The sequence below is a fragment of the Pygocentrus nattereri genome, chromosome 14 (assembly GCF_015220715.1).
Source record: "Pygocentrus nattereri isolate fPygNat1 chromosome 14, fPygNat1.pri, whole genome shotgun sequence".
Lineage (NCBI taxonomy): Eukaryota > Metazoa > Chordata > Actinopteri > Characiformes > Serrasalmidae > Pygocentrus > Pygocentrus nattereri.
In genome coordinates this window covers 18,016,461-18,042,954 of record NC_051224.1, presented here as the reverse complement: position 1 = coordinate 18,042,954, position 26,494 = coordinate 18,016,461, and the positions used below count along the sequence as shown (strand labels likewise).

The 26,494-nt window shown below is 38.7% G+C and overlaps 2 protein-coding genes across 17 annotated transcripts in view; one reads left to right on the top strand and one right to left on the bottom strand.

The window, feature by feature from the left end:
• The window catches only part of fmnl1a (formin-like 1a), a 37,693-nt gene extending 32,407 nt beyond the window's left edge, over positions 1–5,286 (top strand). The window contains exons 21-26 of one of the 2 annotated variants that reach the window (XM_017697520.2): positions 198–327; positions 553–716; positions 989–1,090; positions 1,849–1,947; positions 2,759–2,864; positions 4,321–5,286. In XM_017697520.2, the coding sequence (XP_017553009.1) occupies positions 198–327; positions 553–716; positions 989–1,090; positions 1,849–1,947; positions 2,759–2,864; positions 4,321–4,385 (666 nt within the window). In that variant the 3' untranslated portion in view covers positions 4,386–5,286. The remainder of the gene's footprint in view (positions 1–197; positions 328–552; positions 717–988; positions 1,091–1,848; positions 1,948–2,758; positions 2,865–4,320) is intronic. The other variant, XM_017697521.2, reaches the window with a different exon arrangement.
• A 6,227-nt stretch (positions 5,287–11,513) lies between these two features.
• Positions 11,514–26,494, bottom strand: part of si:ch211-278a6.1 (SRC kinase signaling inhibitor 1) — a 244,733-nt gene continuing 229,752 nt past the window's right edge. For 13 of the 15 annotated variants that reach the window (XM_037544604.1, XM_037544606.1, XM_037544611.1 and 10 more), the window contains one exon: positions 11,514–16,973. In XM_037544604.1, the coding sequence (XP_037400501.1) occupies positions 16,506–16,973 (468 nt within the window). In that variant the 3' untranslated portion in view covers positions 11,514–16,505. Of the gene's footprint in view, positions 17,372–26,494 lie in introns of all 15 variants that reach the window. The other 2 variants (XM_037544614.1, XM_037544615.1) reach the window with 1 other exon arrangement.

The following is a 26,494-nucleotide window of genomic DNA, read 5'->3' as shown; positions in this document are numbered from 1 at the left end:
CATGTGTGTAGCCACTAGGCTGCTAAGCCAGATCAGTTACACTTTCCCCTGCATTCATTTGTGCCCCCCTCTATTGGACATATGTGAAGTAAAACTAAAGGCTAATGTGAAGGTAACACTTGTCCACCCAACCTTACCTGAAGATTCCAGGACTATAATGGATCTTATTTTTTTCTCTCTCTGTCTGTCTTTCTAAGCTGTTGGACACCAAGTCCACTGATCGCTCTCAGACACTGCTGCACTTCATTGCACACATGGTGCAGGAGAAATACCCTGACCTGACCAACTTCCACTCTGAGCTGCACTTCGTGGACAAGGCTGCACTGGGTAAGAGCTTTCAACGCATCCAGAACACACTGACCAGTGACCTGCACTTCAAAATACAGGTTTCTTTAGGGTTCCTGGCTTGGACATACAGTCCATAGAAAGACCCTTTTATTAATATAGAGTCTTTACTTTATCTGCAGGATTTTTTGGACCTTAAATGGTTCTTCAAACTTGTATATCTCATTTACAAAATAAGTGTGATTGGCATACCTTTCTTTCTTGTAGTGTCTCTGGACGGCGTGTTGCAGGACGTGCGTGCTTTGGAGCGAGGGATGGAGGGAACCAAGAAAGAGTTTCTGGTGCAGGATGACATCCCAGCACTGAAAGAGTTTGTCAAGGTCAACAGTGACCCACTGGACTCGCTCGTTAAAGATGGAAAGACAGCACAGGTCAGACAACATAAAGACACATACATCACTATCTCTAACTGTATCATTTATATTAGTTCTTCTCAAACCACACCTTAGGGCCTACCATATGGCCCACCTTTTCAATCTAACTTAACTCCCAGTATTCTTGCACTGGGTGTTCAATGTTGTTAATTTTACTGGTCATGGTCATCTGGTGGGCCTGGAGGACTGCATTTCAAAAACAATGACCCATTTGACTTGTTTTCACAAATTGTCAGTTTTACTCAGAGCTTTCTCCTCCACTCCTCTAGGAGATGTATGTGTCAGTGGTGGAGTATTTTGGAGAGAACCCAAAGACCACCCAGCCCTCCCAGTTCTTCCCTATCTTTGTCAGATTCATCAAAGCATACAAGGTGAGTGATTACTGTTATATAAAGTGTTGTTCTACTGTAAATGTGAAAGGTGTATTCAATGCATTAGACATCATACAGCAGATATTGCCATGCACTTTAAAACAATGTTCCCAAAATTGACCTAGAATATACTACCTTTAATTTCAGCCTTACACACACACACATATATATACATATATATATATATATATATATATATATATATATATATATATATAAAAGTGTGGTACTTTAAAGAACCATTTTTATAAGTAAGATGTGTGTGAAAAACATTTTTAAAGTAAAAAGAACGCACATATCTTTGTACTCACAAATATCTTTTTAAACATGGTTCTTTTGGTAACCAAAATGGATCTTTGATAACACTGCTCTTTAGAGAACCTCATGTAGCACCTTTTTTTTAAAGAGTGTGGCCTAGAACTTTTATATCACTTAAACATTATGAAGATATTTAAACTTTACAAAGGTCCTTTTTGGCGCTTTATGCAACCATTTTTTAAGGAAAAACCCTTGAAGAGTGTAGGAATTTTCTCAGCTCTTTCCTGGTTTAGACAATAAAAAGTAGCTTATTTTATCAAAGTTTTTATACAACAAATGTATACAATATGTACTATTTTCTCTAGACATCTCCAGTAGCTTCTACTTTACAGAATGAATAAAAAAGTATAATAAACAACATTGAAAATAGCACAGAACAGGTGAAATGCTAAACTACGCTGTCAGCTGTTTTAATGATTTCATGTCTCTGTCTGTGACAGCAAGCAGAGCAGGAGATCGAGCAGAAGAAGAAGCAGGAGAGTGCTGCTGAAGAGCAGTCAACCCCCTCACCCAAAAAGAAAGACGGCACGCCACAAAAGGTCAGACTAATATTCCCTTTTCCTTTGCTCCTGTGTCCTTTATCTCCCTCTTTTATTTTGAGTTCCTGTGAACACTCTTAAAAATAAAGTTTCCCATATGGTTCTTGGCTTAAACGCACAGCTCTTGGAAAAATATTATAACTGAAGTTTGGTGGGGAGAAATCCCTTCTTCTTCCAATCTAATGCCCTATAAATTCACATCCCTTTACTTCTGTTCGCAATCACCACCGTCAAACCCATCTCCTCCCTGTTCCTCAGTCCTGCATCAGTCCTCTACAGCTATGAGGGGATCTGACCTTCTAGCTAAAGGCAGAAGCTGCCTAGACCTTCAGCCCAAGTTCTGAGTTCTCCCCGCTCCCTCAATCAGTCTTCCTTAACACTACCACCACTATGTTGAATGCATGGTTGCAACTCACAAACAGTCTTTAAACTTTAAAAAAACCTTAATAACCATCAAGGATACCACAGCAACAACCTAGCAGCACCATAACAAACACTTGGAATACCATTGTACCCATCTGGCAACACCCTAGCACCCATTTGGGAATTGTTTATGCTGCACAGTCCCTCTCATGTGACTTGTGTCACTTTTCTAGTTTACAAAATATCATTTTTAAAGAACCACAGATTCATTGTGTCTTTATGGGAATGAAAAGTGGTTCCTCTGAGGCTTCACATCAAAGAAGAATTTTTGGCATTGTTGTTTTTATGAGAGACTGAAATGACACATACATGGCAGAAACAGTTGACTGACTTTACTGTTCTGTTTTGGTGTAACTTCTCATTTCCTGTGACCATCATCCTCCGTCAGGGTCCCATGATGCCCAAGATGCCTCAGATGGACCTAATAGCTGAGCTGAAGAAGAGGCAGGTGAAGGCACCAGTCACGGATGGTGCCATCGAGGGAATCATCACAGGTAAATAAGAAAATAACAGGAAAATAAGAGCTTAATTTAAACTATATGATGTGAATTGTGAATAATATGATATATGACAGGAAGATCAGTTATCGAGGTAAAAAAGGTCCATTTTGATTTTGACCTTACAAATATTGGTGTCAATGATAATATAGTATTTTTCTAATTACTTAGCACTGGTTTTAAAAGAAAATCACTGGTATCACCATCCTCTGCTAATGTCCTTCTTTCTCTCCTCCGCTCTAGTTTTCATTTATCACATTTTATAATGACTTTCTGGAAAGAAATCTCAAGGGGTCAAATTTTATACAACCTGATTGGTTTTGGGGTTTTCATGTTGTCTACTACAACCAGGGTCATGTCACGAGATTGACTTGACAAAGCAAGCCCCTTTACCTTCTTTAAAAACCAGTCTAGTTGTTTTGGGTGTACATTTGGGGTCATTGTCTTGTTTGTTTCTTGGTTGAGGCGATTCAGTTCTCCTCCAATATGTCCCAGTTCATTACTGCAGTCTTGCTTTCTTTGTTGACGAGCAATGTTCCAGTACTATTTGCAGAGAAGCAGCCCATATCATGATGCTCCCACCTTCATACTTCACTGAGGTTATGGTGTCCTTAGGATCATATGCACAACCTTCTCTCCAAGCATGACAAGCTTAAATATTTCCAAAGAGTTCTGTTTTTGTTTTGTCTGATCAGAGTACATAGTTTGCACGGGGTGAAGGAGTGGAGATGATTGAGATGCAGTTTAGTAGCTGTTTAGTGATGTTGTCACTGAAGAAGCTCCTTCACCTTCACCATAGTTACTACTTGTTGCATGAAATCTTTCCAACCAATGGCAACATCTGTTATAATGATGCTTAATGCAATTGGTGCAAGAACATTTTGCACCATCAATATCTAGAACTCCATTTCTGTAAATGCAGTGTTCCTATGAATGTATGGGCTATTTTCCATTTGGAGTAGGAATTCAGGTAAATACATTTTCATGCCAAAACTAAATAATCTTAATATGTCCAATATTAAGTTCAGTAAGGTCCAGTAAAATGTCCAGTGCAAAAAGGAGAGCTTAATTCCAAACATAGTTTACAGTCACTGGTGTTGTATGAATACAGTGACTGTGACTCCAGTGACATTCTGGTTAAAACTGACGATTTTGTAAACTGACACTTTGGTGGTCAGGTGACCTTGTGCAACTATTTAAAATCAGTAATAAAAGTGATATTTGCCATTATTTTGGCAAAAAATGTAAATACCCAGCCATTAATGCACATAACAACAGTGACACATAGATGTTATGTACTGCCTGATAAAATTGTTAATAAATGAATTAAATATGGTGAGCAAGTGTGGATTCACCTTGCCTTGAGCTGCTTTCAAATAGAGAATGACCCGTATAGTCCACCCCAAGTATTTAACCGCATTTCTTCTCTCTGTGTTTTGTTTTGTTTTGTCAGACTTGCGAAATTCACCATACCGGAGAGCAGATGGCCGAAGAGCAGCCCAGCGACAAGACAACTAACGCAGTGTTTGTTATTCAATCTCACACATTCACATGCCAATATATACCTGCCTACACAACAGTGTTATAGTCCTCAGTCTTATTATGCTTATGCAATGATAAGACATTTTTAGACCGTCTCATGTGGTGCCACTAGCAAAATATAAAGAGCAATGTATGATACAGAGCAGACAAACACACACTAACAATACACACACACCATACACTCACTCACACTCACACACACATACTTTTTTATGTACTGTCAGTCATTTAAACCATTTAATATTGCTGTATATAAGCCCAAAAGACATCATTTACACTGTATGCTAACCTTATATTTACCACTTAATACTTTAGGACCTATAAACTACTGTGCCTTTTTACAGCTTTGCTCACATTGACCAAAAAATCAGCCAAAGTATTTTCAAAAAGACAGCTGTCATTTTTACAACATTAAAACACAAGAGTGATGTTCAGTGTCAGTGTTATATGGTGAATTTCCGAACAAAGAAGCAGCACTTAGATTTTAGCAGCTGCTGAAATATTTGTAAAGAGATGTTTTTGAAAGAGATGTGAAAGATGTGTGAGGTCATTTTTACAAAGAGGCCAAAGAGATAATCACATGTGACACAAGTGACACTTCTATTTAAATAGCTGTATATTTAAGGCCTAAAATCTGATTCAGAACCATTTGTCTCCTACATGCTGTATGCTAACCTTATACATCTAACATTTATTACTTTTGGATTTATGGTATCTACTTTTGGCTCAACTCTGCCTTTTTTAAACTTTGTATTAATACTGCCAAACGTCATAACGGCAAAGTGTTTGTAAAAAGTGTTTTTAATTGAAAAATGTCTTTGAGATGATTTCTACAACATTAAACATAAAGAGCTAATAAAAATCAGTCTCAGTGTTACATTGCTGCTGCTTTATTGCTCTGCCGAGTGCCACTTTGCATGATATTTTGGATCACTGGATCCTTTTGGATCTTATTTATATTTGTCCATGGCAACACTACAAAAAAGAGGTTCATTCAAGCGTGTTTTAAACTAAATACACTATATTGCCAAAAGTATTTGTTCGTCTGCCTTCACACGCATATGATCTTGAGTGACATTCCATTCTTAATCCATAGGGTTTAATATGATGTCGGCTATAACAGCTTCAACTCTTTGGGAAGGCTTTCCACAAGGTTTAGGAATGTGTTTATGGGAATTTTTGACCGTTCTTCCAGAAGCGCATTTTAGAGGTCAGACACTGATGTTGGACAAGAAGGCCTGGCTCACAGTCTCCACTCTGATTCATCCCAAAGGTGTTCTGTCAGGTTGAGGTCAGGACTCTGTGCAGGCGTGTCAAGCTCTTCCACACCAAAGTCGCTCATCCATGTCTTTATGGACCTTGCTTTGTGCACTAGTGCGCAGTCATGTTGGAACAGGAAACTGTTCCCAAAAAGTTGGGAGTATGAAATTGTCCAAAATCTCTTGGTGCTGAAGCATTAAGAGTTCCTTTCACTGGAACTAAAGTGCCGAGCCCAACTCCTGAAAAACAACCCCACACCATAATCCCCCTGCCACCAAACTTTACACTTGGCACAATGCAGTCAAACAAGTACTGTTCTCCTGGCAACCGACAAACCCAGACTCATCTATTGGATTGCCAGATGGAGAAGCGTGAAACAGTTACAAGTATACTAATCTTAGTATACTTACTACATGTACTTGGTGTACATGTGAAATATAAGTGTACTTGGGAAATATACTTGAACTTAACTTTACTTAATAAAATGTGCAGATCTGAAAACATCCACAGTTGTTTCTGTCCATCCTTCCACTGTGAGAAGGCAACTCAGCACTACAGGTCTGAAAGGATGTGTTACTGGATCTGTTACTGAGAAAAGGAGACACACACATCAAAGAGACACACACATCAAACAAGCTGCTAAACTTTGGAGGTGTGGAAAAATGTGTGCAGATTTATTTGAAAAGCTGACAGTGAGTCTCCTGAAAAGAGCAGAAAATGCAATAAAAGTAAAAAATGGATTTGATAAATACTGAAAAATGTGATATCATATTTAGTATTTGGGGCTTCTGTATAATTTTCTGATAAATGTATGTTTTCTGCTTTTTCTTGATGCTAAACAATGAGTAACTGATACTTTTGACTGGAAATTAAATAAATGAATCATGGTCTCTGACTGTTGAACAGTACTGTATATAAACCCATGACAACTAAAATTCATATTTAAAATGGTTATTCTCCTGTTGTATATGGTGCTTTAAAGAACCCTTTTAAATGGGTTCTATATAGCTCCAAAAATGTTTCCGTTATTGTTATGGACTGAACATTTTCCTCAGCACTGTATAAAACTCTTATTGCTAACAGTGCACCACTTATTTTTTCCTCTATCTGGCCCTAATCCTAACCCTAACCTTAACCTCAACCCAAAATCTAATCCTGACCCTAACCCTGGCCCTAATCCTGACCCTCATATGTTTTTGACGTTACTGAGAGTGTTGAGTGTTTCATCTACTCCCATGCGCTCAGAGTGATTTGTCCCTCAATAATGAGCCAGTGAAGCAGAGCTGTAGAAGAGAGCTGAAGTTTATTAGACACACAACCACAGCAAGTATGTACAAAAGAGTTCAGCTCTCTGATTCTCTTATAGGGGAAATGTCACATTTCTCACAAAGTTATCATCATTGGCATCCACACTGATAAACTTTAGTCTTTTTTTCTCCAGTATAGGTGTCTATATTTATACATTTATCTTATTTATGTAGAGATCTATAGTTTCGAGTTGTCGGTATATCACACTATTCTATAGATGGTGGGGGGGGGGGCACGCTGGGGTTTGTGGGGGTCGCACCGCGCGGTCGGTGGGTCAATGGCGGCGGAGGTGAGTTCACCTGGCTGAACCACTCTACACACTCAGCACCTGTCAATCATATCTGGTCACCACGTCACCACAGATTACAGTAAGATCGGACATGCCTGTGCCACGAAAATTTCTGATGTATAAAAAGTAGTTTTTTTTCTTCCTACTTTAACTCTACGCTTGTAAACCATTTATATCTTGTGCCCTTCTCTTGTATCTCTTTTTTTCTGATAAAACATGTAGACAACTTTTTTTTTAAACAATGGCACCGTGCGACTGTGTTTAGAATATACATGCATTGCTATTCTTTTTTCATATATACCTTAGAACTCCATCTTTTTTAGATAAAACTTTTTTTCTGGACATAACATTTTTGTATAACTCTAAGAATGATGCTTTTTATTTACATATACTTTTACTATTAGTCTATTTTTTTAGTTTACTTTGATGCCAAGATTCTGTAACATCCACACGGTCAAGTAAAAGTTTCCTAAAAGGGATAAAATTTGACTACAGTAATCTACAGAAACTTCCATATTCATTCCATAGTTCATAAACATGTGCTTTCATTGCTTATACTAGTGTGCTATAAGGACAGGACATAACTAGCCAGCAGCAGAACCTTAACCCAGCTACCTTCCTCACTCTCCTACAGGTCAAGCGCTTCTGTTTTTAAAAGAGTGGACGGAAAGTGATGGTTTGCCCCAAATCAGTGAGTACCTGCTGTCTGAAAGAGAGAACAGGACACCGCAGTACCACTTGTCCACCACAGGGCGCATGCAGTTCAATGCAATTTGACATTTGTTTAAGTTCTTGCACCAGAAAGGACACAAATGACCAGTTCTCCGCAGAGGACATTACAGATTAGGGCTACAGTAAGTGCAGAAACAGTGCTCACAGTTTCAAGCTTCACCCCAACGCATAATTTCGTTTTTTTCTGTTGGCAGGTAAGACATAGAAACCCAAAGAAATAAAAACCAAACCGAATCAAATAAGAGCCTCAGATTCACCCCACATTTCAAATACAAGAACTAATATAAAATTCTTATTAACAAAACTGCTAATCACACAATCTAAAATGATACCAACTCTATATTACATATGATAAGTACTGTACATTTAGGTAAATATATATTCAACTCAATATATAAAATGTCTTTTCTCATGAATAAATAATTAGCTAGTATGATATAGATTTTCTTAGAATTACAAAAAAAAAGAAAAAAGGGAAAAAAACGTATAAAGGAAGTTCAGTTAATATTAAACAAAAAGATGACAATGTAAAGCTTTGCATGATTCATTTTTTCTGTTATCTGTATTTCATACGCAGTTCTAGCTAAATTACGACTGTATACTGTGGGCTCCCATTGGAAAGTGAAATATAACGTTATATTAATTACATACATTTTGTCAGGATTTAGAATGCCACCTGAGCAGGGGGCTAGATTTAATCAGTGTGCAGAACACCAGGCCTGTGTGCTGTATGTGTGGATATGTAAGAATCTGCCTCGATTGAACACAAAGTCCTTCCCATTTTCATCACTGGAAATTTGTGCACATTTTCTCGGACCCTCCCGCAGCCCTCCAGGGTTTAAGAATATTAAAAACTCCTTTTTCGCTCTGCTTGGTTCTGCTCTTTACTCTGGGGAAAGAGGGAGAGAGCGAGTAGCGGGAATGGATGTCATGGTCAGTGCTGTAGTTCTAATTTTTTTTTTTAGCTGCTCAGCGTCTCCAGCAGGGCATGAAGCCCACTTGTGCCTCCCAAGACGAGCACAGCGCTCCGAATTAGGAGCTTTTTTGTGGATTTGGCTGTGATCACTGCTGCATGAATAAGCAAATTTCTTGTGTGTGGCTTAACTTTCTTAAACTTGCCGTCTGAGAGCCTTGTGAGCCGCAGCAGAGCTATTAGCATAATGCTAACTTAGGTGACTATGAACATGTAAACTTCATAGTCTTTCCATTCCATTAAAATATTAAGTACATTTTAAGGAGGTTTCCTTCATACATTTTGGGCTGGGGGGAACATGGGCAGGTGGTCATGTCTATGCTCTGCCCACAAATACGTTCTTTCATAATAATTGTTGAAAAAGCTTTATAGAATCAGTACACCCATAACACTTAATTCATAATCACCAGATCACTATCAACAACTAATCACAATTATTTTTGTTGTTTACAATTATTTTCACAATTGTATGTTTACATTGCCACAAACATTGTGAACAGGATGTGTTTTCTTCATGTTGGATTTGAGGCAAATATGCAAATAAAAAAAAAGCAGAAAATGCATTATTGACACGTCATGTGTCTTAAGAAAACAAACAAAGCTAAAATATCTTGTTTGTTAACAACACCTTTAGGTGGCGGCACTAGTGATGTTTGTTTATTTGATGTTTGCTAATTACACCTTTGGAGGGCAGCTGTATGTTTGTTTATTTGATGTGTGTTAACACCAACTTTAGAGGGCGACAGTGAGTAATGTTTGTTTATTTGATGTGTGTTAACACCACCTTTAGAGGGTGACAGTGAGTAATGTTTGTTTATTTGATGTGTGTTAACACCACCTTTAGAGGGCGACAGTGAGTAATGTTTGTTTATTTGATGTGTGTTAATACTACCTTTAGAGGGCAGCGGTGAGCAGTGTTTGTTTATTTGATGTGTGTTAACACCACCTTTAGAGGGCGACAGTGAGTAATGTTTGTTTATTTGATGTGTGTTAACACCACCTTTAGAGGGCGACAGTGAGTAATGTTTGTTTATTTGATGTGTGTTAATACCACCTTTAGAGGGCAGCGGTGAGCAGTGTTTGTTTATTTGATGTGTGTTAACACCACCTTCAGAGGGCGACAGTGAGTAATGTTTGTTTATTTGATGTGTATTAATAACACCTTTGTGGTTTGTTTATAACACCTTTGGAGGCAGCATTGAGTAAAGGCTGAATTATACTTTTACAGAAGAGCATATAATTCTGCAGCTGGTGCACAAGTGAACACGTTAGCATTTATAGAGATTTCAGACATGCGCCTGTAGAAGTGAACCAGCTTAGCAAATCTCCCTGCACATTCATTCATTTTGAAAAAAGTGAGCGCCAAGCTACAAAAAGTCTGATGTCCATGTCCACGCATGGCCAGCACATGGGGTCAACGTTACTACAAATTTGTTGCTGCTATAAAAGAATGATAAAACTTAGCAACCCCTTACCTAGCAACCGTTGCTATATAAGAATTTGTGTGCGGATCATGGAGTTGTGCAGGCCTACTAAAATGACAATTACATGCACCCTCACACCTACACGTACATACGCTAAAGACTCTCAACACATAATTTGCAGGCGTCTTCAGTGTTTTGTACCCTGAGCCGCTAGAGTCTATAAGCCTAAAACAGTGCCACTCAAGCCCCTCGACTCACTCTGCAAAGCTGCTTGAGACCCCACATCAAGAGCTCTCTGGAGTGAAGGCTGCAAAAGTGATACTTCATCTACGTCAAGTTTTGAATGCTTAAAATTAATAATAATATTGAATACCCATTTAATAAAGTTTTCAACAAAGCTTCTGCTCACTATTCAATATTCATTCATATTCAGTACCATTTACTGAAAAATATTCATTATTCTTAAAGCATACTTAAATAAATATGTGCTCATTATTCAATTGCAGTATTTTAAATTTAATAAATACGTTCTCAATTTTTGGCCAAAATATATTTTTGTAGCTATTTTCAATTGTAAAGTACAGAACAAAACTATTGTGCTGATTTAAATTGTCTATATTGTGCTGTATAGGTAGTTTCTCTAGTCACATTTTATGTATTCAGTATATTTAAAAAAATAACTCTGAATTCTGGTAAAATATATGATTCATGATCAAGTCAGATCATTATGAGGTAAAAGATTTGCACCAGCAGCCTACTATTAGTTCAGTGAACTTAAAATTTTGGGAAAGCTAGGTTGCTAACTATGCTAACTACATACTACAGACTTCTGCAAGGACGAGCTAAAGCCAAAGCTAAAGCTAGAGGGTGTAATTAAGCCGATTCCTCTTGTGGGACAGGAAAAGCTGGAGACTCAACACTTCCAGCCTCAACTATCCTGCCGAATCAGCCGTGAGATGCTGAGCATGAATGCTAATCTCTCCGCCGGCAGCCTGCTGCTAACACCGGCCCACTCACGCCATTGTTTTCATCCCTGCGCCAAGATGAATCCATTTCAAAGGTTCATTCTGTCAAACAGCTGAACAGAAAACTACCCTCATTCTCTTCACTGTCTGTTGTTCTTTTGCTCGTTCTCTCTCTCTCTCTCTCTCTCTCTCTCTCTCTCTCTCTCTCTCTCTCTCTCTCTCTCTCCCTCTCTCTCTCTCTCTATCTCTTTCTCACCATGAGTTCTCTGACAGGAAATCTGCAGGCCATGTCGATGACACAATGGCTGTTTAATACTTATGACCCACAGCAAGAAAGCCATGAGCATGTGTGTGTTTGAGTGAGTCAGTCACGAGGTTAAGAGCAGACAAAAAGATAGCTGAGGTTAACCAAGGACTCTGTCATAGAGATCAAAGAGCACAACAGCTGAGACAAGGCGCTTCTGACTCTTGACCTCGAGGTCTGCAAGCACACAGTGATGTCACGATCATGAAATTTTACTTGATTATTTGCTGCCACATAAATAACTGCAATTAAAACGTCTTATTGTTTGATGTATACAGCTAGTGAAGCAGAAGTCTTGAACCGCAGTCACACAGGACTGCCACCTTGCTATTTTCTTTGTGGGGGTGGAGCAAAAGAGGGGCAAATACAGGGGGTCCTGGTCTGAGGTGTTTTTGGGGAGAACAAAGTTCAGTAAACAGTTATCATTTGCTGTGAGTGACAATCAACATTATCTTTACTGAGAAACTTTACAATTTTTTTTAGAAAGGAAACGCTACAGCTCGTCCTCGTCCTGTTAGATGATGATTTTGAGGTTTCGTGAATTTGCAGGGTTAAAGTTCACCAAGATGAGTTAGCTGTAAAGCGAACTTTATGTTAAATTTGTGTTTTCGCTTCTTTCCTATTCCAGAGAATTGACTTTTACGGCATTTGGTGTGAGTGTAGCTTAAAGTGGCTAACTGGTTGTTTAGCCATCTTGCTGTCTAGTTATCGATACTTGGTAGCTCAAATGAATACATAAGACTCACTACACCCCTCTAGAGGTTGCATTAACATACATTAAATAAACAAATGTTTGACCTTTGAAGGTGTTATAGCATCAGTTAGAAGTTTTGTTCTTTTTATAGGACCGAGTAACTGAACTGTGACATGCATTTGCCTCAGTGTAACACATAGAAACACACCCAATTCACATTCTGTATGTTGTGAAGTCAACATATTGCGAAAGCTAACAACTGTGGTAAATAAGTAGAGACAGCTCAATTCATTGCAATCAGGCGATTGTGAAATAATTGTGACAAGCCTAGTCATCAGTTGATGTACTTGTGAGTGGCTGCTAGCGAAGTGTTTCCTAAATCTTTCATTTTCACCAACAGGCCTCTTTTAACCCTTAGAAGTTACAGTTATTGTCAGCACGAACATTTTCAATATCATTTCTCACTGAAAAAGCAGAGAAATCCTGTGGAGTTTTCACAACATTATACATGTGGCAATTAAACAAGGCCAAGGCTGTGAATTAACACATCAATGCAAAATATAACTTCCTTGGTCAAAACTGTTCGTACTGTGATGGTATTATCATCCAATTGTGTTCGCTCTGCATTACATAGCTTAGCTTTTCTCTACTCAAGCACACTGGACTAAGCTCAAGAACAGGCTTATAATCATCTAATGATATGGTGAGCAGGGAAAATACAAAACTATGTAGAGCAGGCGGAACTCCAAAGCACCATTTCAGTTCTGTTTTCACATGCCCTCACTGGCTTGACCTCACAACTCCATGTAGTGTAGCATTTTACGGTGCTCCTTACTAGCTAAGCAAACTTTATAATACATGTTTGAGACGTTTGAACATAAAATACATAAACTTCATGAAAGTTTATCTTTATCTGGCTTTAGAATGAGAAATGTGGTGTGTTTCCTTTTTGTTTTTGCTAGTGATGTGTAACTTATCTTGCTAGTCAAGCTAAGTGATGCATTGCTAGGGCCAACAAAAAAGAAAGCAACACACTATGTTTTTCATTCTAAAGCCAGATAGAGCGATTTTTCACAAAGTTTGAGCGTAAAGCACATACACTTTTTGAAACATTGGCTTTAGAATGAGAAATGTGGTGTGTTGCCTTTCCTGTTTGTTTGTGCTAGCGGTGCATCACTTAGCTTCTTAACTAGCAAGCTAGCAAAAGTTACCTCAGCAGTCATGTACTACAGAAGGAGTTAGCTACATTATTTTCAGTTTGAACACAGCAAATGAAATACTGGAGATAACAAATACTAAAGTCTTTTCTAAATGAGGTTTGAGAGCCAGTTTGCCAGTTTCTGGGCAAATGCTTCTGCTGAAGTTCCACACTTATGCAGCCTTGAGTGTTTACGCCTCCAAGCAGTCATCTAACAAGCTTACTGAGCTAACACAGTAAAGGAATGGACGTTAAAATGGCATCTCCAAGGGCAAATGGTGAGGCGTCAATGAAGGCATGTTACAAACAACTGAAACATGATACAGTTGGGAAACACTGTGCTAGCAAACCAGCCTGATTTTACCCTCCACAGAAGAAACTACTAGAACATTAGACCCCTTTCTGGTTGACTTATTAGGAGAAGCCACTGAGCAGGCTAATGCTGTTGAGTGCTCAACAAAGCTTCAGTCCACATTCGCACATCGAAGACTCATCCATCTGTGTTTCTACATCTCCATTAATCTGAAGCTTCTCACTGCGGCAGTTTCAGAGAATAAAAATTAAGTGTTTGTGCCAAATCTTGTGCAGATTGTCAGATACAATCAGAAGATTTCTATTGTGTTTTTTTCCCTCTATTTATGTCCAGATTTTGTGGTTTGTGCTTTTTGTGCAGTGACCACATCACAAATGTTATAGTAATGCAGCTCAAACGGCCTTTGCGCAGACAGCTCTCTTAAGGCATGTTATCTGGGCCAAATCCATCAGTCTCAGAGCCTCCTGCTCTTTCTGATTGGACCACATCCGAAGAAGCTGGCCAAACTGCCAGCGTCCCACAATCCATCTGTCGCTGCAGCAACCTTGTGCCAAGTAACAAAATAAGGAATAATGACAAACTAGCTGTACTGAAAGCCATTCTATCTGTGTGTGGTCTGAAGATGGAATGTGTTGGATTGGGGCAGTGAGGTGTGCATATAGGAGGTATCGATCATCTACTATATAGAAAAACATGACTATACTTTGTATTTCTTTTCCATCAGTTTAAAAATGTCACTAGGATGATAGCACCAGTTTTGTTTAGTGTTATTACCCAGAGGAAATGGTTCTGGAACTCAAGATGCTGATTACAGTTTTGTTTTTGCTGTTTTGTCTTTCTTTTTTTTCACATTCTGTCATTTTAAATATTTATATGACTGATAAAAATCTGAACACACACAGACTACTACTGTACTGACTTCTTCGATTATTATTGCAGACTCTACTTGGAATCGGACAGTTTCACAGTCTAGCTATTATTACACTTGATGAGAAAATCTACTGGACTTCACGAGGTCTCCAACATGTGAGATTTGGCAAACAGACTGCAGGGTGGGCATAGAGTCGTTTTCCTCGGCAGCGGTATGCTGGCCTTGTGGTGCTATGGAGCTCTAGGCTGGAGACTCCAGGGAGTGGATGTCCAAGCCCCTCTGTGGGCTCCTTGCTTGGGGATCTGGCAGTACGGCTGAGTGGCTGGATTTTAGGAGGATCCAGATGGGAGAAAAGCAGGTCTGTGATGAGGGACACATGATAGCATGCTATCAAAAATAAAGGTGACAAAAAGGTTCTTTGGAGTGACACCATAGAGGAACCACTTTTGGTTCCCCCAGGAAGGTTCTTTATTGAACCAAGGGGCAGACTGACTAAAAGACGTGGTAATTACCCATGGTCTATAGACAGTGGCCCGTTTAGAGGGTTATCTATTAAGAATGTTCAGGCAAATGAACCCAGGCACAACCTTCATAATGAACATATGACCAGCTCAATATAAACCCCTCCTGACCTTTTTGAATGGAAGCCTGATTCCAACAAGTAGGAGAAAAAACACTGTGTTTGTAATTGATACTTTTCCCTCTGTTCTTTCTGTCCATGTTTTTACTTTTAATATCTATGGGATAGATTTTGTTACTATTCGTTCAGTGAACTAAAAATTTAGCTACATAAGACTTCATGAGACTTCTGCAAGGCTAAGCTAAAGCTAAAGCTAGAGGATGCTGTAATTAAGCGGATTTCCCTTGTGGGGAAAAGCAGGAAAAGCTGGAAATCTAGCACTTCCAGCCTCAACTATCCTGCTGAATCAGTTAGGAGACACTGGGCATGAGTCAGTATCAATAAGTCATTATTCAGAATTTCAAGAAGTCAAACATGAGGCACATTTTGACTTGCTGCTGCCAGGAAAAGCTTCTGTTTTATTAAATGGGCGTTTCTGATCAACAGCAGTTCTAGTCATGTTAGCACCAGAAATACGAGACGTTTTCACAGGAGTTACAGTCATTATTCACTATGTCTACTATCAGGTTAGCGGGAGTCGGTGGTACATTATAATAATCTCCCCCCAGTATTTTGCGCTTTGAGAAGGAAACTCTTAAAACGTATATACAAACAAATTTTGCAACAGCTCAAAATGTTAGCAGATTTTCTCCCAGTAGTGATCCAAAGAACTGTTTTTGGCACCTTTATTTTTAAGAGTGCAATGGTGTGTAGGCTGAAGTCAGCATCTCTCCAGTGCAAAGTATAAAGGGTGTTTGATGTAGTTATAGCTGAGGGAAGATGCAAGAGAAGAATTTCTTTAACCTCTTAAACTCCAGATGCCAACCAGCAGGTCCAGAGTTCCATTGTTGACCCATGACTTTATAATAACTCTGATTTCCGTGCAGATATTGAATAACGCACCTTTGAATGTGGACACAGGAAGTGTAAGAGGTTTAAGTCAATTGCTGATCGAAAGTTTGCTCCATTGCTCTTTTACCCTGCTGTGGATATCCTTGCTGTTGAGGCTAAACCCTTTAGCAGCTGCATCTTTTCACTGCATAAGGCTGGTGGGAAAAAAGTCAAGCAATGCACAAGTATGTGTGGGTTTGGGTGAGTGAGTGATGATCAGGCAAAAACATCCTTTCATTCTTTGAAGGTGCATCCTCACTGCATGTTAGCACTTGAAGCAGAACTAGCCACAGCTTTGCTAGCTTCTTTCTCATCCTTGCTAACCTCCTTGTCCTGCGATAGGCTGCGGGTGGCCAGGGGCTTGAGAGCCAGTGAAGAGAGGCTAAGAGCAGAAAAAGGGGAAGGGAAAGAGGAGGGGGAGGATGGAGAGGTAGGGGATGTAGGCGAGCGGCCATTGGACACTGGAAGGGGCAGTGTAGCCGAAGTGTTAGCGCGCTGTTCCCGGAGTAGCCGGTGGTGCCTGAAGGTGGAGGACAGCAGCAGGGCCTCAGCGGAGAGGCTGGTGGTGGCTGACAGGCTGGCTAACAGAGCTTTGGCGTGGCTGGAGGAGGACAGTGCCCCCTCTTGGGGGTACTTACGGAGGCCCGATGGCAGCCGGCCTGAGAAGCTAGCAGCCCGGGTGCTGGAGAGTAGATGGTTGGATGCTGAAGGGTCCCCCAGAGCCTATGTTCAGCAGGGAGTGAAGGAGTGGAGAGAAGAGCGAAAAGAAAGAAAGAAGGAAGTGAGGAGATTGGACTGTTCTTTCATTGTCAAGGGCCTGGCTAAAATTTGGTAGGGCATTGGGCATATTCTTCTTTGTTTATTTGTTGTTTATTTTTATTTTTTTCACAGACAATCAGTCACACACACAAATGTGGACATGTAGGCCTGGTGGTTGGGTGTACAGGGGACAGTGTTGGGGTGGAGGGTGGTATAGACAAGGCCTAGTAGGGTTGGCTTCAGTGAGAGAAGACACTGAAGAAGCAGATAATACGAAGAAGAAGAAGAGGAGAAAGAGTAAGAGAGAGAGGTGGTCGGACGAGCCTGGTTCAGATCAGGTCGTGTTGTCTCTCTTCTCACTGCTGCGAGGGTCACGGGGTCAGGGGTGTCAGGTTGCCATGGGGACACAGTGGTGAGAGCATCATCGCCGTGGAGATGATGGCAGGTCACGGTGAGGATGAGGAGGATGAAAGAGGGAAGGGAAGGAAGAGCAGGGATGGAGGGATAAAGATAGAAGACAGAAGACAAACATCGGTTAGTATCAACCATGCATGATGCCAGGCAGGTGCAGTAAACATGGCATGTAGTTTCACAAGCCAGACATCTACGTATTGACAGATAGTGGGTAGGTTTCATTGCTCAATGTGGCCAAGAACTGTCCACCTGGACAGGAAGAGGGTGCTTGACTGACATGCAAAATCTGTGCTTTAGTGTGATGTGTAAAAGTGGGTATTTGTTCACAGGGTGCTACAACAAAAATAGACATTGAAACAAAGTCCCATGGGCAATATCTTGTTTTCTTGTGGTTCACTGCTATCATCAAAACTCATCAAACTAAAAAACTTGTAATGATGCTGTAAACTTTATAATTGAGCTCAATTTATTTTGCTCAATCTCATAATTATAAACTTTATATCTTGCCCTGAATGTCTTACCGTAAATACAGTAATCAGGTAATTGCTAGCTACTGCCAACTAACTTGCATTTAGGTTCATTAGTCAGTCAGATAGTCAGATAAAAAATAGCATACAGATGTACATACACATGTCAGTGCAGATAATGTAATTTACAACATCTAGATAGTTGTATCTCAATACACAATACACAATTTTATCCCTGAGTTTTTTGGGATCTGCAGCAAATCACTGCACACCCACTAACTACCATGACTGCTGTGACATTTTCAAGCATGTTTGAAATTCTTGTAGTGTCAGGAATCTTGTAGTGTGAACACCTCTACCACATATAGTAGCCAATGAGAGCGCTGGAAAACTCTGACGTAACAAGGAGTAAGCCATCAAAATAGCCACATTGACAGAATTATTGGAGAGTTGTGCATATTCACTGAGGGTGCTACTCACTGCCACTATAGGGTTGGGGTAGACTCGCATTCTCAGCTGTGCAGGCCACCTGCATTCTGCACTGAGGCTATAAGGCTAAGTAAAGAGCATGTATCCTTGTTTAAAAACTTTAAAAACAAGCACAAATTACTGCAGTATCAACAGCTACAGAAAATTGTGTTCCAATTTGAGTTCCAGTTCCAGTTTCACATACAATAATCAGTTTTCCTGTTTATTCCATGATGCAGTTGGGTTTTGTTATTATGTGCGTTTGGCACAGATCTGACTGGGTCAAAGGTTGTAAATTCAATCATTCGTGCAGTGTGCACTCCATTATATCAACAACAGCAGGTCTCAAGTGATAAATGTCATGTAAAGCAGCAGTACAGTGTGAAAACCTCTGTGGGGGGAGCATTAGAGACAGAGACTACATGGTATGTATGTTTCACAGCATAAGGGAAAAAATCCACTTCACTCAGACGTTTTGCAGTCTGCTAACACTGTACCATAATTAATGCAACAAGCTGTAATAGCTTACCATTTACTATAGATAGACAAAAGTTTGGGCACCTCTGGTCAAATCACGTGGTCAAATTGATGTTCTATACTTCTGCACATTTGACTGCATTACTGTTTATTTGCTGAACTGAAAAAAATGAAAATAAAATAACTGGCTTTGCAAACATTATGGCACATTTTATATCTTGATATCAATATTGGAAAAAAATAGAATTTGTGCACTGAACTTTGCATCAAAGTGCCATATTTAAGTTTGTTCTCTATAGAGGTTGATTATACTTATTTTCACGTAGAAATCCACACAGCATGTCAACTGAATGGGTGAATGCGGCAAACAACTCTAACTAATCAGGTCTAATGAATATGAATGCAGATGTATTTAAGACAGTTCAAATCATTCAATATCAAAATTCAACAGCAAATGAAGTAATTATATGGACAATTCTTGTTACTTAATTTTTTTAAGAGTTAAGTGTAAGGAAACGACTAGGCATAAATGATTTAATACATTGCAAACAATTGTTAAGTGTGTCCAAAGTAGATATAAGATAAGGCTGGAGTGTCGTCAGCACATAAATAATAGCTCAAGCCATGCTAACAAACAATGTGACCAAGAAGGAGCATATAAATACTAAATAAAAGTGGTCCAAATACTGACCCCTGTGGAACACCATAGGTAACAGCAGATGGCTGACAGTGCCTCATTATCTCTCATAAAGCACTGCTGATTTCTCAAATAAGACTAAAATTAAGAGACTGGTGACACCTGCACGACTACATAGGGTCTCCATTTGCATTTGAAAGAATGCACTCCACAGGAGAAGTGCTTCTGTACTTTCAGCATATGAAAAATCACAGCCTTTCCCCTCAACTAATCACCACCCTGCAGTACCATCCAGTACCTCTGCTAAATTAACTTAAATGGCTTTGATCCAGTAGTGCTCCAGATGGTGCCTTACTAAAGCACATAAGTCTAAAGTGTAGGACAAGACAGAGAGAAAGAGTCTGCAAAATGAGAGAGTGCTAGACAGAGTGCAATAGAGAGAAAGAGAGAGAGAGAGAGAGAGATGTGAAGGACAGAATGAGAGAAAATTAAGTCTCAGATCAAAACAAAGAGAGGTTCACAGACAAGATATGAGCTGTGGAATCTCTGATTTATTATCCTTGCAGATCTCACATGCACTCTTTATTTATTTAACATTCAGTTATTTATTAAACATAGAAAAAACATTCACAGCAAAATGCTTTCATCTCTCATTTCATTTCTGCCCAGTTGTGTTTCAAACAGAGGCCAATAATACAACAAATAAACAAGTTATTTAAGAATTAATGAGAAATGAACAAATGTTTTAATAATCAGACATAATAGTACACAGACTATGAGCCTCAGATATTCAGACTTCACAGTTCAGTTTAGGATTATTTATTTATATCATTACCAATAAACAAGATTAAAGAGAGACGACAGATAGAAAATAAAATGGATAGAAAAGAAAGAGGGTAAGAGAAAAGGAACAAATGGCAATAAAATTAGATTAAAGGAAACAGATGGAAAAAAACAGATGGAGAATAATGGGAAGATATAGAAAGGAAAGAAAGGTAAAGATGGAGAAAAAAAGAAGAGCTAGTGAAAGAGAAATAAAAAGAGAAGAGAGGAAATATAGTGGCAACAGAAAGGCAAAAAAAGAAGAGAACGGTAGGAAGGGGGAAAATATGGAGAAAATAGATAGTTGGATAGAAAGGGAGGGGGATGGATGGAAAATAGAGTTATTACAAGAAGGAGGGAGAGAAAACTCAAGGTAGAATCGAGAGGGAAAAAGAGAGTGTTCTTCTGTAGCCTGAGGAGGCTGAGAGAGTTTGAGCCAGGCCGTTTATTCCACTCTGATGGAGCAGAAAAAGAAGCTCGCCTCTTTCTTTTCTCCTCTCTCGTCCACCTCGCTCTGCTCTTCCCTCTCTCGTTCCCTTCATCTCCCTCACCAACACTGCAGGCTTGCTGCTCCACGCTCTATTTAGCCAGTCCTTTCATAAGAGGCTCAGAGCACAAAACGCAGCAAGAGAGGCTGAAGTGCTCTCTGTTGATGGGGATAATAACCATGTACAGTAAAAAAATTATATATATATATATATATATATATATATATATATATATATATATCCTCCCATTGTTTTTACATGGACTTATTCTTAAAAATAGCCTGCAATCTAAAACTTCTTGGATTGCAGAGACATTTCATATACAGTGATGATTGAGGCTTATCTCAATTTTCTGACTGGCTAGTTCAATCACATATAGTAACTTCAGCACTGGCATTATTTAACATCTGTCAATTTAAAGCAACAGACTGATGAAAAATCATATTTATACGATTGTCCACCTAATGTAGTTGATAGACAAAGACAGGTTTGGTATCTGAAGTTTGCTTCTTTAGATTTGCACTGGAGCTATGAAGCTAATGCAGATAACAAGTAATGGAGACTTATGCCATACCAATTAGCACATTGCTAACTGCATGTCTAAGTCATCAGACACCAACTTACTCCAACTGTGTTGAGTTGTTAAGTAATCTCAAGTAGACTCCAATCTGTCTACCAGAAATGGGGACTCAAGTCATGAATCAGGTGAAAAGTGACTCAAGTCCGCATTTCTGGAGGCCACATTGTGGTCTGAATTTTGACCATGTGTATAGATAACAGAATATTACACACAAAGCAGGTCTACATAAACCCGTCACTGTTTGAGTGATTCAGTGTGTGATGATTAAGACATTACTCTCAGTACCAGCTGGGAAGCTTCAGAGCCTTGTCCCCGAGACAATGACATCATCTGATGCAGCTGGCCAAAGGAGGTGGCACTGCAGGCACTTTGAGAGGAAACAGATGTGCAGCAAGTGTGCAGGTGTTCATGCCAGACTAAAAGCTACCAACAATTTCCTTCCATATCATTCTCAAAGGTCCTCTCCCTCAACAACAAACTGGAATACCTCAGTGTACAAATTACTACACAGTGGGAGCTGGGGGACTGCTACATCTGAAACACCCCTGACTCAGTAATTGAGCTAAAGGAGATAACATTAGCATCTGTGTACAGTATGTTGTGCTATTGCTATTGTGGTGTACCGACATAAAAATCAAATCTTAGAGCAGAATTCCACTGATTTATCTGAAGTTCTGTGTAATTTAATGGTTATGATATGAAATTCAAGAGACACTTTTACAGTGGTGGTGATAGGAATGTCCGAAGGGTTTAATGCCTCTAAAAGCTCACTCACTGGCAGTTATTGCATGAAATGGTAGTGAATATACTGCCTGATGCACCTGACAATGTATTACAATAATTTTCAATGTTAAAATGTATTTTTTAAAAATGTATACATGACAAAAGGGTACATACATACTTTCTAAGCCAAAACAGCCCAATGAGAAAATGTCTAATTTACCATTATCACACAAACTTAAAGACACATGTAGGTTTACGTGGTCATATTGGATAGTAAATAAAATGGTAATAATCATTTTATGACCCCTGCTTCCTATAACCACCACTATAATGATTTAGGCATGCAGCTAGCACAGTGCTAACTGGAAGAATACATTACTTGTAAGCTATATTAGTCTCATAGCTTGAGTGCAATAAGAAGGAAACTTCAGACACCAACCATCTTGGCAGGTTGATTGCACGTGGGGAAATGTATAAAACTGACTTCACACTATCGTATTAATCCACACAACACTAGGGTTGGCAAAAGGGTCACAAGGTCAAAAGGTCAGGTTTGAGATGTCGTCCAGGCACACAAGAGGCAAAAGGAGGGGAATAAGAGAGCATTACCTTGAGCTGAGAGCCCAGCAGAGAGGAGACCCATGGAGGGTGTGTCTGAGTGTCAGTCAAAACAACAATAACAATCAGTCAGTGCATGGAGATGTGGGACTGGTCACTAGGCAACACTAGAGAATGGGACATGGCCTATGGAGATAAGAGGCACAGAGGGTCACCTAGCAACAGCAGAGGGTGCAGGTCACTAGGCAACTGAGATGAGGAGGCATAGAGGCTCATAATAATAGTCAATTGAACTTCTGCATTGTTCAGTTATGGAGAACAGGAGGGAGCAGGACTGAAGCATATATTGCTTATAGATGAAGTCTTAGAGCGAATATGCATGGCTGGAACAGAAATTAATTACTGTATGGGATAGTGCTACAATGTGCATGCTAATTTTCATCTTTTATATGGGAGTTGGAAGACAATACGGACACAATACAGAAAATAAGTTTTATGCAATGAAAATATTTGTGACAGAAGATATACATATATAAAATTGTATCATCAAAATCATTGTAACACAAGGCCTTGAGTGGATCATTGCTATAAAATGGCAACAACATAAAATATGATAAAATACACAAATATTAAATAAATAATAGTGTGTTAAGAGTGTGTTACTGTTGCCAAGTAAGAACTTTCAGTCACTCATCACTGTACACTGCACTCATCAGTAACAGTCAGTACTTATAACATTTTTTGAACTTATTTATTACATATTATATATATTATGGCAGCGGTTAATGCAGAAATATTCATATTACAAGTATTTTTCCTCCTGAAATTAAATCTTAAATTAAAAACAACCATTTAAAAATGAAAACAACCGTTCCTGCTATCACCTCAATGAGATTTCCTGTGTGATGTTAGCATTAAGACAATGGTGTTGCAATGGGTCTAACCAAAACACAAACATAGGAACTGAACAAGGCTTTCATGCTGTATCATTCAGTAAATACTTCAATACAAAGTCTAAGACTGAATATTAAAGAAGTAGCCTGCTAACTGGTTAGCTGTCTGCTGAGCTGATCAGCCTAGTTCTCATTTTTAAGTTAATAAGTTTAAACAAAGTTGTATTCTTGTGCAGGTTATTTTTAGTGTATTTTTAGGCTGTTTGCTTCATATACACACACTGATGCATGGTCCCATCTATCAAATCAGTCCAGTGTGTACAGAATTCAGTTGTTGTCAGACATGTAGAAGCCAATATTGTAATAATTTCCCAAATGTAATAATACCAAAAAATAAAAATAAAAATGTGCACCTATCTTGGTCAGAAATGTAATAAAACCCAATTAATGTAATAACTTGTGCCGTAATGCATTACAATATCTTACCTGATAATGTAATAATACTTTCACAGATAATGTGATATTTTATCACATTATTGGGAATTGATTACATTTTCAGGTTGACCATATATAATACCTTATTACATTATTGGAAATATATTACATCACTGTCCAAAGTGAAACATGTATCTCTAAAACAATAACATTTTAGGAAAAAGCAAAAACGTTCCGAACTTTTAATGTTAGTTACTGTAAAAAAGTGTCCAAGTGACCTTAGAGCATTTCTGTAGATCCAACCATCATGACATTTTTACACAATCTGAACGACAGTGAGTTCAAATGATGTAGAAAAATAAAAATAAAAAATTGAGATACATGTTTTTTTTGGACAGTGATGATATTATAAGATTGTAAGTCCCTCATTTTTCCTCAGATATGTTTTCAGTGATGTAATACTTCTAAGACAGGTTGGTCTTTCAAAATGCTTTTGCACTATACACAGGAATCAACCCAGCCTGGAACAAGAGGAGCATCATTCTTCTGTCAAAAAGACAGAAGTATTCTTCTATTTGTAAGACAAATAGGAATGTAAAGAGGAATGTAACACAAATATATATACACACACACACACACACATACATGCACACAGAGAGGGGACCCCCAGTCAGGGAACTGAACTCTTCTTGCTTTGAGGCAACAGCGCTACCCACCGCGCCACTTAGTCGCCCCTCAATAATGTCATAATGTGGCATTACGTATGGTCAACCTAAAAATGTTACAAATTTTTAAGTATAATGGGGTAAAAATCTTATATTAGTTCAGACATTGCATCACATAATTGTGAAAGTTATATTGTTAACTGGTTTTATGACTTTTTTTTTTTTTAACCAAAACGTATTATTACATTACTGGGAAATGATTACATTATTGACTTCTACAGGGTGGTAGAAGTCATGCACAATGGCTTTGAATGTGCCTTAAGACTGAAACTATCCACTGTGCTATGATGTTCTATTAAACTAAACTATGATGTTCTATTAAAATCACTCTCAATCATTATATTCTTGAAAGAGACAACCACAAAAGTAAGAAGAAAAAAGTCCCCTCCGCTCTGAAGGCACTTTGTGTGTATTACAAATGATTTGTATTTTAAATTAATTACTTGTTTGTGTTAATTATGCCGCACCAGGCACTGCAGTTTTGCTTTGGGAATTGTATGTTCATCAAAACATAAAAGCAAAATGAAAGCTAGCATTCCCTTTCTATTCTGTATCAGAAAAGTGCTTCATTGTAGTAAAAAAAAAACACGGTACATATTACTGTATTGCTACACCCCTGATACATGGTGTGGTTTACCTTCATAACAATAACATCATCACAATAACAGCAGTTTATACCTCCAGAGCTGATGATTTACTGTCATTAGAAGACTATAGTAAGGAAAGAAACCATGTAATAAATATTAGATCCCTCCTCAGTGCTGGTGAATAAGCTGTCTCTTGCTCTGTCTGCAGTGCTGTGCAATGTGTACAATGCTACTGGCATCCAGACTGGCACCCATTTAGATTCTGCTTGTAGCCAGTTCACATGCTGTTATATCTAGAGTGGAGTGGAGTAGAGAGGACTGAGAGAGGATGCTGAGTGTGTGTACAGGCCTGCGGAGAAAGAGGAGCGTGTGCAAGGAAGTGTCCCTTCAGCTAGAGAGAGAGAGAAACAAACGGATAGAGGTACACAGGAAAGAAGCTATGCTTTGTATGTAGACTATTCTGCTGAATTAGTTCAAACTGCGGATGCACAGAGTATTCTGGCATTAGATAGTTAACACATAAGTATTCAGGCATTAGATATTTACTAGGACTATGTTATGATTTATCTAAACTCTGATCATTAACTGAGATAGTAATAAGCTGAATATGTACAAAATCTTCTGTTGAGAGGTGTCTGTCTTGAGCACTAAACCCTACATTTACACTTCTAAACATAATACTTTTTTATTTTAATGTAGGCCTTTACATTGTGTATGAATTTCACTATGAATAGACCAACACTAATGACCCAATTATATACTCTTAAAAAAGTCTGGTTCCTGGTTCTTACAGAAAAAATACAGTATGTTTTATCCTTTTCCTGTAAAGTTCTGATTTTGGAGATCAGATAACAGTGACATATAGTTAGATGTATAGTTTTACTGTCCTCTGAAAATAACTCAACACACAGCCATTATTGTCTAAATAGCTGGTAACACAAGATATTCTATATCCTGGCAACACAAGATACTGTGTATATATATATATATGTATGTGTGTGTGAGTGTGTGTGTGTGTGTGTATAAACAGAGATTAAAAAAAGATAAAAGATCATGAGAAAGAAAGAGATGAGTGGCGTCACTTGAGTGTGATAATGAAGTATGTGCATGTAGGTGCTGTGTGTGTGTTTGTGTGTACGTGTGTGTGTGTACATGTATATGTGATAGTCTTGAGCTCATGTCATCCACTTCAAAGAGAATAACTGTAAAGT